The following is a 10,728-nucleotide window of genomic DNA, read 5'->3' on the forward strand; positions in this document are numbered from 1 at the left end:
TTTTTTTCCTCAAAAATAAAAAATCAAACATGTATATTCCCCTAAAAATATAGAAAATGTTTGTTCTAATATAAAAAAACATATAAAAAAGGTCGGTAAGAGGTGATTTTTTTTATTTAACCGGTGGTGTTTTGTTCGGATGAAAAAAAAAAAGCTAAATATTAGGGAAAATAAAAAGGTTAATGTAAAGGGGAAAATGAATATAAAAAAATGGCTAAAATTTAGGGGAAAAATGAATGTAAAAGAAATTTTAGAAAAGATGATTGTGAAAGGAAAAAAAGTAATGTACTAAATTTTAAGACTTCTTTTTTTGAACGTATATTTTAAATTTGGTGTTTGACATTGTTATCCTTATTTCTAAATGAAGTCATTGTTTATTGATAATGATATTTTTTGAATCACACAAAAGTCCAGTTTAAGAAAAGGAATTAGTGTGACATTATTGACCCTATTCCTAAAACATTTGTAAGAGAAATTATTGGATACTAGATAAAGGTATTTTTTACTTTAAAAAAGTCCAGTTTGAGGAGGGGAATCCTTTTATTGATAGTATAGATACTTAGCTCTATAGAAAGAGGACCAAGCCACAACTCTTCCAGCACACACTACACCATTACAACTCTTCTAAACATCACTTTGTCATCTTCAAAAAATGGATGAAAAAAAAAAAACGAATGGTGAAAGAAGAAAAAAGAACATTGTTTGCATAGGGATAGTTTTGTCCAAAAGTAGTCACTTTTGTGTTTTCATTTTCTCTTTCACATTTGTCCCCAATTTGGGGAGATTGTATTTTTGGTGGCTAGAGAAAATACTTGAGCCCTACCAGTTTTCTCTCCCCCTTTCTCTCCCAACCAAATAATCAAAAAAATGATTTTCTCTCCTATTTTTTCTCTCATTTTTTCTATTTTCCTCCAAATCTCCATAACCAAATAGAGTATAAGATCTTCAAAAGTTTCTTTCTCAGACAGTCATAAATTTTTGTTCACAACAATGGCTAGCATATCTGTTGATCCCATAGAAGAGGAATGTCCAAAGACCACAGGCAAAACCAATCATGACTTTGGTTTTTTCTCATCCCCTTCAACAGTAACTATTGCCCAAAAGGTTAGTCAATAAAAAATTAGTGTTCCTCTTCCTCACTCTTTTACTCAAATATAAAGATGTCTTTTAAAGGTGCGTTTATAAAAACTGTTGCTAAACAAAATTTTGTGTTTAAAATGAACCTTTGTAAAAAAAGCTAAGAAAACTATAAAAAGTTGTTGCTGTTGTTGCAAAACAACATTTTGGGTTTTAAAAACATACTTTTAGGCTTTCAAACATACTTTTTACATAAACATTGTAGAGTATGATTTCCAAGAAGAGTTCGGATTTAATAAGAATGGGGTGTAAAACTCATATTTTCTACAATCCATTAAGAAATTGTCACATTAGCTTTTTACTTAAAGTTCAGTACATCATATCACATTTAATAGCATCTCAATAAATTCTCAATTCTGTTGAATTTCAAATTGAAATTAGAATAGATTGTGTATGGTTGTACTTATTCTTTAATATTTATTTGCAGTTCATTGCAGAAGTCATTGGTACATTTTTTGTGATATTTGCTGGCTGTGGATCAGTTGTTGTGAACAAGATTTATGGGTTGGTCACATTTCCAGGCATATGTGTGACATGGGGTTTGATTGTCATGGTCATGATTTATACAGTTGGTCATATCTCTGGAGCTCACTTTAATCCGGCAGTCACTATTAGTTTTGCCATCTTTCGCCGATTCCCTTATAAACAGGTAATTTTCTCCTTAAGGGTCCACCTGAATATTATGTTGAAATTTGCTGTCTCACCCTAATTGTTTTGGATTATATTCCATCAATTACAATTTATACTCTATCAATCGCATACATTCTAAATAAAAACAAGGTTTTTAAAAATAGATATATACATATAATGCATTTTTCAATTAGAGGAGCCAATTGAGTTACAAGGTCATTGACTATAACATTTTGCAATTGGTGAAACATAAATCCACACGCGGAGGACTTTTATTCCTTTAAAAGTGTATTCCCTCGTCTATATCTATATATAATATAAAAGCGAAAAGTTTGACTTTTTGTTGACCACTCTTTATTGTGCCACGTGGTTTTATAAATTTGTGCCACATATACATTTTAAAAAACCCGAACAATTGTGCCTTTTCATTTTTTTTCAATAGGCACATTTTTTGTCAATAGACACTTTTTTATTCAATAGGCACTTTTTTAGTCAATATGCATATTTTTCATTCATGAATATACATCTTTTAGTATATCTAATTTAAAGGGTTATGACATTTCAATTGTCACATTTTAGTATACATATTACAACATATCTTATATATACCTATATGTGCAACACAAATTAGATTAGAGACGCAATATTCTGCCTCTTATTCCTTCCCACAAAAAACTAATAAATAAAATAGCATTGCTTTCTTCTACATAACTAATAAAATTTTGTGCTACACCTAGAGTCCGTTTGGATAAAACTTATTTTGCTGAAACTGAAAACTGAAAACTGAAAACACTGTAGCAAAATAATTTTTAAATGTGTGAATAGTACCGTGGGACCCATTTTTAATGAAAAAGTTGCTGAAAAGTAAAATTTGTGGGACCCATAAACAGTGCATTTGTGCACTGTTCATGGCTGAAAAGTCAAACCTTGCGGCTGGGTTAAAAAAAAAAAAAAAAAGGAAGCAAAACGCGGACGTGGACGTGTAGACTTGGATCCAAACGCCCTCCTACTATTCAATATCATTGTTTTTTAAAATTTAATGCATTTTTGCTTACTACTCCAACTCAAAAATAATAGTTTTCTTTTCTTGAAACTCATCCAATAGTTATTCTCATGCATTGCAAGGGTTAGTGACTAGTATATCTAAAAGCTGAAACGTAGCATTTATTGTTGTTACACTTCTATTGAGCCACATCAATAGCCACTTATTTTCTAACTCTTTTTCTTTTTTTTATTAAACTTTTCTTCTCCCTATTCTTAAATTAAAAAATAATAATAATAAGCTCCCTATTAGTCCACACCTACTATTACAACTTACACTTCTTCCAACTTTTCCTCTCTCTCTTTGCCTCTTTATCTCCCCACTACTCTTTACTTTACCATTATACTTCCCTCGTAATTTTCTCTTTCTTATATTTTGATTTTTCTTCTCTCTATTTTATTTTGTATAAATTTGATATCATTTCTTCTATTCAATCCATAATTTACCCACATAAAAATTGTGAGTACCCTCTCTTTCTTTACTTTCTTTTGATATATTTTTGTTCTTTCTTATAACTCTAATTAAGGTTGATGATTTTTTATTTATTATTTTTTATAAATATTTGTTTTGGTATTGTGTTTTTTAATTTCTCATCACAAAGTCTTCTCTCTCCCTTTATAGCTTTGGTTGAATTTTGGTTTGGGTTAATACTTAGTTCTTTTTTTTGGAAATAGGAATTTGGGTTTATATTAAAACACAACCTACATGACTATATCTTATTCCTTCGATTTCATTTTAATTTTGGATAAAATAACATTGTAATTTGGTGATGTCATTCCTTAAGAGAATAGAAATTTGAATAATAAATTTGAAACTTATAAAGTTTAGTTGTTTATTAGGCAAATATAACACACTACAACAGAAGTTAGAAGAATATGGTTCACCTTAAAAAAATAGTAATCAAACAACAAAAATAATAGAATGATATATTTGTAAAGATGAAAAAATATTTGTAGAAATCTTTAAAAAATGCAATATTTAAAATAATTGTTACTTTTTATATATTACACTCTATTACATAATCTTTATACATTCTCGCGTATCGTGTAGTTATTCAACTAGTTATTATAAAAAGGAATGTATTAACTATTTTTCATGCAAATTAAAATTGCTTCCTATATAAATCAAACATTTAGGCCACAAGAATTCACCCACTTTCTCTAGTTATAGTGTGATTATAGACAATGCATATACTTTCTCATCCCCAATTTAGATTCTAATTTATTGTAAATGCTTAGAAGTAAATGACAGTAATAATATTTTTCCTTTAATTGTGACAGGGAACAAATGTCACAATAGTTGCCGCATAATATCTACTAGCCTCATCACATGCGCTTCGCGCGTGAGATAAGGCTCTTTTTTTTTTTTTGGATTTAGTATTATAATTTTTCTTTCATCACAATTTGAAAAAATAGATAGGATTTTTTTTTTCAAAGAGAATAGGACTCATTTTTCAATTAAAAGCTTTTGCGTGTTTATCCAAATCCAATTGATGATGTAATAGTTATAAAAAAAATGATAATATAATAGTTTAAAAAAGAAACATGGGATAGTTTAGTCTGACACTTTTTTTTTTAACGTGTGATAGTTTTTCCTTATTGTACTGGAGGGGTAGTTATTTGCTTTCAAACATGAGTGGTGGGAAGTTCTTTTTTTGAGAAGAAAAGTGGGGAAGTTTTATTGTACACGTTTTTTTTTTTTAATGAGAAATTCTATTCAAAAAATGTGGAGAAGATAAATACGTGAGGAGTTTTTTAAGCTATTGAGTAGAAGTAAAAATTTATTAGAAGTAGGAAGGCATTTCAATGTAGAAGTAGAAATTTATTATTTTGTCAATTTACTATTTTAACCCCATTTTTAAGGTGTTGGTTAATTAATCTAGGGGTATTTTTGACAGTAAAAAAAGCAATAATTAACTTTTTGAATTCTCTTAATATATACAGATAAATAAATAATATATGATTTGTCAATGTATACGCAGGTTCCTCTATACATAGTAGCTCAAATAATGGGATCAACTCTTGCTAGTGCTGCTTTGACTCTAGCGTTTCATGTAACCCCTAAAAGTTATTTTGGAACTGTACCTGTTGGATCGAACGGCCAATCCTTGTTTTTGGAAATTTTGATATCCTTCCTCTTGATGTTTGTTGTCTCTGGTGTTGGCACAGACAGCAGAGCAGTATGTACTCCAATACACCTAAATATTTTTGTTACTTTACACTGCAATTTCATTTTTCATACATAAAATACTAAACTTTCTCCTTTCTCAAACACATAAAATACTAACTTATTAAGTTTGTTGATTGTTATCGTGATAACATTTCAATTTAGCTGTTGTGAAAAATATTATATTCATAATATTACTCAATTTTATATGCTCATTTTCTAAGCCTCAAAACCGAGGATGAGAGAGTTCCAAGTTGAGGACAACTACTTTTACAATTTCTCCTTTATTTTTTATTATTTAAAAGTCGTGTTTGGTAAAGGCTCTTTTGTTTACCATTTTAAATTATTTGCTTATAAACAGTTTTTGAAAGAAAAAAAAATTTCTCCATAAAACCATATTTTGATCAAAACTACAATTAAACACATTTGTAAGTCGTTTATTTCATGTCTTTTGTTTTTGTTTTGTTCGACAGACACCTGGAGTAGGAGGGTTTGCCATTGGAATGACCATAGTATTGAATGTCTTCGTTGCGGGGTAATTCTCTATTTTGTGGTAATGAGTAGTGATGTACTAATAAGGTTATGTTTGGCATTGGCTTAAAAAGTCAGTTTTTTTATTATTTAGTTTATTTTTGCTACTATTTAATTCATTTTTACTATTATTCATGAGTTTCATTACACTTTTTAGTACTATTCATGGGAACAGCTTATTTAGCTGGAAAAATTTTTGCTAAAATAGTATAGGACTCATGAATAGTAGTATAATACCAAAAAGTGCAATGAGACTCATGGATAGTAACAAAAAAAAACTACCTAATATAAGTTTATCCTAAACGCAACCTAAATGTCTTCATTCATGGGTAATTCATTATTGTGATAATGAACAATAATTATACTATTAAATGTCTTTGTTGCTTTCAATAATTTGACGATGCTTTCAGTGATTTAGCTAAAGAGACTCTTAATATAACAAAACAATTAAAAAAAAAAAAAAAAGAATTACATATCAAAATGTCACGAAAAGTTTTCAGTTGAAAATGATTGTTCCTTAAGTAAACTAGGGTCCTTATTATTATTATTATTGATTTTAAGGTCCTTATATCTATTTGAAAAAGTAAAGTCCCATATTTTTAATTGGAAACTTACACTCAAAATTTGATTTTCTTCATTTTTTTTTCCTGGTTTATAAAATTTTCTTATGTTGTGTAACTAAAAGTAAACGTACATAAAAGAAAACTTCAAGTCTTCAACCAAAAACCACACAAAAACACTATTCTTAATTTTTTTTTTTCGAATTTTTTTAACACCATGACACGGTTGTTAAATGTTAATGCAACGTGGATATATCATAAAATTACTAGATTATATATATATATATATATATATATATATATATATATATATATATATATATATATATATATATATATTACTTACTCTAATGTGTGTCCTAAATTTACGGATTTTGGTTTTTTTTTATTATTATTGCATTTTTAGTTTAATTTATAATATAGGAATATATAAAACCAAATATGTTTAACTTTTGGTTAACCTTATAATATTGCGTCACATAAAATTTTGAGACCTCAAAAATTTACAAATAATTTATTTTTATAACATTTTTTTAATAAAAGAAACAACGATTTTAGAATTTTTGCGTTTAACTATTTTCAACAATAAATGTAAGAAACTAAGCTGATTTGACAACTACCATTCATAATTAGTTTGTCACAACTCACAAGTCTTTTCTTTTTAACTTTTTAACTTGTTTGTTTATATCAATTTTTTAAAACTTTGGTAAACTTTAACGAATGTTCAAAAATTAAGTAATCAGTAAAAAGTTGCTTCTAAACAGTAAGCACACAATTTAGATCTACAATTTCCAAAAGCAAATATATATGGACAAAGTTTAGCTACAAAATTAGTTGTAGCTTAAGTTAAAAACTTTACTCAATAAAATAAATATTATGACATATTTTGAAAATCTAACTATTAAATTACATGTTTTTTACGCTCTCAATACACATGTCAAATTTTGTGTCGATCGAATATCATTTATTATATGATCTAAAAGTTTATATTTTATGCATAATTTTAAACTACAAAAACTTACAATTTAAACAATTTATTGATGACATAGTTATTGATATTTAATTTTCTAGAAATTTTGCATGTATGGAGGATATAAGAAAAAGATATAATCCAATAATGAATTTGTTAAAATTCATTTCTAATAAAAAAAAAAATATTGAATAAGATTATAACTTTAAGACTACAACCAATTTTGTAATTAAATTTTATCCTACGTATAATTAAATTTAAATAATTTATTGATGATATAGTTATTGATATTTAATTTTCTAGAAATTTTGCATGTATGGAGGATATAAGAAAAAGATATAATCCAATAATGAATTTGTGAAAATTCATTTCTAATAAAAAAATATTGAATAAGATTATAACTTAAGACTACAACCAATTTTGTAACTAAATTTTATCCTACGTATATTTCTTTACGCATGATGCTAACACAATTTAGAACAAAATGATTGCAGGCCAATTTCAGGAGCTTCAATGAATCCAGCAAGGAGCATTGGGCCTGCTATTGTAAGGCATACCTATACAGGATTATGGGTGTACGTAGTTGGGCCAATTATTGGAACAGTTGCTGGAGCACTTGTTTATAATCTAATCAGATTCACAGACAAGCCTCTTAAGGAGTTAGCTCGGAATGGGTCATCAATCTTCAGTGGTATTGCAAAATAGCTAATTGCTAAAAACCCGCAGAGACAATTCTTGTGCCACAGTTTTTTTTCACAACCCTTATGTCAATGATTGTCAATGATGAATAAATGACAATATATTTATATCAAAGTAATCGGTAATCACCCACAACTTTTCGTGCATGTCTAAATTATGACAAAATTTATGGTTCAAGGAGAAAGCAAAATTATTTTATTATATCTCAGTATTCAAAAAATTAAGGATAAATCACAAATTACACACCTAAAGTTTAGGAGTATTTGAATGTTACATCCTAAAATTTCAAAATTTGAAATTTATCCCTTGAAGTTTTAGGATGTTTGAATTTTACACCATGACGTTTCAGAATTTGAATTTTACCCCCTAAAGTTTAGGGGTGTGGATTTTACACCCTCAAATTCTGAAATTTTAGAGTGAAAAATTCAAACACCCCAAAACTTTAGGGAATAAAATCCAAACACCCCTAAAATTTATGTAATGGTTTTTCATTTTATATATATATATATATATATATATATATATATATACACACACACACACACATATAGCCAAGCATCATTTAATAATTATTTATGTAGTGATCTTTTAGTTTTTTTCTTTTCTTTTTTGAGAGAATAACATATCTCATCTTATGTTGAAATTAAGAAACTAGAAACATGTCATTGCGCACCCTTAGCATGATGGTCATTCCAAAAGTATAAGTGCTTGTGGGATGTAGGGGCAAAAGTCAAGGTTTAAATATCCAAAAGTGAGATTCATATATATAGACACTTAGATTAAGTTATAGTAGAATTTTTATCTTATATAAAAAAAAATTAAAAAAAAAACAAAACAAAATGAAAAGTTCTCTCTACTTTCATAAAGAGTGTACTTATAGCCATTAATTAGTCAAAGATTTGGCATGAATGTGGGACCATAATCTGAAAAAAAAAAATTAGAAATCAATATAATAATTTTATTTTTTTAAAAGGCAACATACTAGTAAGTTGTGAATGAAAATGAGAATTGAAAAAATGATAAGAATTGCCTATTGCATTTAAAATTTTGATGTCTGATTAAGTGATTCTTATAATGCCATATTAGTCAAAGCAAGGGGTGGAAATAAATGGTTTCCTTTTCTGTCAGAAAATATATTTTTTCTTTTGAGAAATACTATATCGACAACATTTTCACAACAAATCTTAGATGACATTGTAATAGGTTGCTACTTGCTATTATTAGTGGAAAATAAAGTAATTTAAATTAAAGCAATTCTCTTCTCTTTTTTATGTATCAAGAGAGAATACTAGCTTCTGAGCATGTGCTACTATTGAGTCCTCTAAGTTTTAGGTTTATTCAATTATGGACTCCCTATCAATTTCTATTAAATGTTGTCATTAATTCAACTAAAAAATTAAATTCATTATTTTGAAAATCCAGAAAAATATTTTATTTATTTTAAGTTCTTTCGGAATTTTCTTCAACTACTGCTATCCTATACAGAAAGTATAGTGATTGTTAACTGCTTCATCACAGTTCGCTTGACATTGGTAGAAATAAAGAAAGGTCTGCATGTGAGGGAGAGAGATATAAGTAATTAGATGGGTTTGTTCAAGGTTTGTATTCATGAGCTTCTATACCTATGCTTTCTTAAAGGTTGCTATCAATTGGAGATCTACGTATGGGGCCGAGTCATAGTGTTGATGCAATAATTATAATTCTTAAATCTATTGAAAATTTCACTATTATTTTAAGCATTATCAACCCATCATTATTCATATTATTAAAATTTTCTTATATTTTAATTTTTTTTTAATGAATTATTTGGCACCTAATTTCAAATCCCCAAAAAAAAAAAAACTGACAATATACTAACTGGAAGAGAAATGTAATAAAGCAATATACCATCATTTAACTATAGAAAAAAAAAATGAACACAACCTTATTAAACAAAGCATATTCTAAAAAATCTAAACACCAGTACAAACTTTGATGTTTTTGTTTGACCGTGTTGAGAATATTGAGATGAGATGAATTGATAAGAAATAAACAACGGGTTTGCAGCACCATAGAGGAGAATAAGCAAAAGCACCTGTAGGCAGTAGTTTCCTTAACAGTGAGAATGAAGAGAGAAAAATAAAGTTATGTTTTGAAATGGTTAATGGGTTGATATTTATGCTATTTGGAGAGAATTTATTGACCATTGGATTAATCACAAATGTTTGGACAATTGAAGGGGCCAAGTATTATTTTATTGGGGACAAGCTTCTTTAAGTTGTTAGACTAGAACAACTTTGAGGAACAAATGGGGAGCCGGTTATAATTTTTAAGTGTGCCCATATCATTTTTCCCATATAGGCGAAATTTTAAATTTTGAGGGGGCCATGGCCCCCCAAATGAGCTATGTGGCTTTGTCCCTGGATGAGATATACACACACATATATCTCAAAAAGCCTCTCACTCGATAATCATGGGGTAAAATTTTCTTTACGATTCTCACAATTATCTTTTTTAAAATAAATAAATAATTTTTTTTGAGATATGAGTGTTTTATTCATTGCTTTCTAAACCGCCAAACATTGCAACTCAGCAGAAAGACTTTGGACTTACATAATTCTCTTTATCTATTTTCTCCTATCAGTTATCCCTTCATTTTCTTCTCCAGAAAAAATAATAATAATAATGATAATAATCCCTTCATAAGAATTCTGTTTCGTATCCATAAGAATTCTGTTTGCTTTAGGAAAGAATTTATTAGATTTGTGTAATAAGAAGTCTAGCTTTAGTCCTTTAACTAATGTATAAATGATCATTAATGAGATATTTTCTAAAACCTTAGCAAGAAATTGCTACAAGATGTTTGGTCTTCCTAATTTAAGATATGTAAAGAAAAAATGTATGAGTTTTGCACGATTAGATCATGCGAAACTCTTTTTCTTCTCATTAGAGATATTATGAGAATGAACCTACTACTGAATCTAATGAGGTCAAATCAAATTAAAGTAAAAAAG

The 10,728-nt window shown here is 28.0% G+C and overlaps 1 protein-coding gene across 1 annotated transcript; it reads left to right on the forward strand.

Annotated features, from left to right (window-relative positions):
- The first annotated feature begins 990 nt into the window (after nucleotides 1-990).
- On the forward strand, nucleotides 991-7,833 carry LOC142643872 (putative aquaporin NIP-type). Its single transcript, XM_075818599.1, has 5 exons — nucleotides 991-1,104; nucleotides 1,565-1,786; nucleotides 4,791-4,988; nucleotides 5,449-5,510; nucleotides 7,531-7,833. The coding sequence occupies exons 1-5, from the start codon at nucleotides 991-993 to the stop codon at nucleotides 7,739-7,741; spliced, it is 807 nt and encodes a 268-aa protein (XP_075674714.1). The 3' UTR covers nucleotides 7,742-7,833.
- Nucleotides 7,834-10,728: the final 2,895 nt, after the last annotated feature.

Source organism: Castanea sativa, chromosome 7 (assembly GCF_040712315.1).
Source record: "Castanea sativa cultivar Marrone di Chiusa Pesio chromosome 7, ASM4071231v1".
NCBI lineage: Eukaryota > Viridiplantae > Streptophyta > Magnoliopsida > Fagales > Fagaceae > Castanea > Castanea sativa.

What these genes read in the sequence shown, in the direction of transcription:
- LOC142643872 (XM_075818599.1), top strand. Translation starts at nt 991, where the DNA reads ATGGCTAGCATATCTGTTGATCCCATAGAAGAGGAATGTCCAAAGACC. An exon ending in CAGTAACTATTGCCCAAAAG is followed by an intron (nt 1,105 to 1,564) that starts GTTAGTCAATAA and finishes ATTTATTTGCAG; the next exon opens with TTCATTGCAGAAGTCATTGG. An exon ending in GCCGATTCCCTTATAAACAG is followed by an intron (nt 1,787 to 4,790) that starts GTAATTTTCTCC and finishes ATGTATACGCAG; the next exon opens with GTTCCTCTATACATAGTAGC.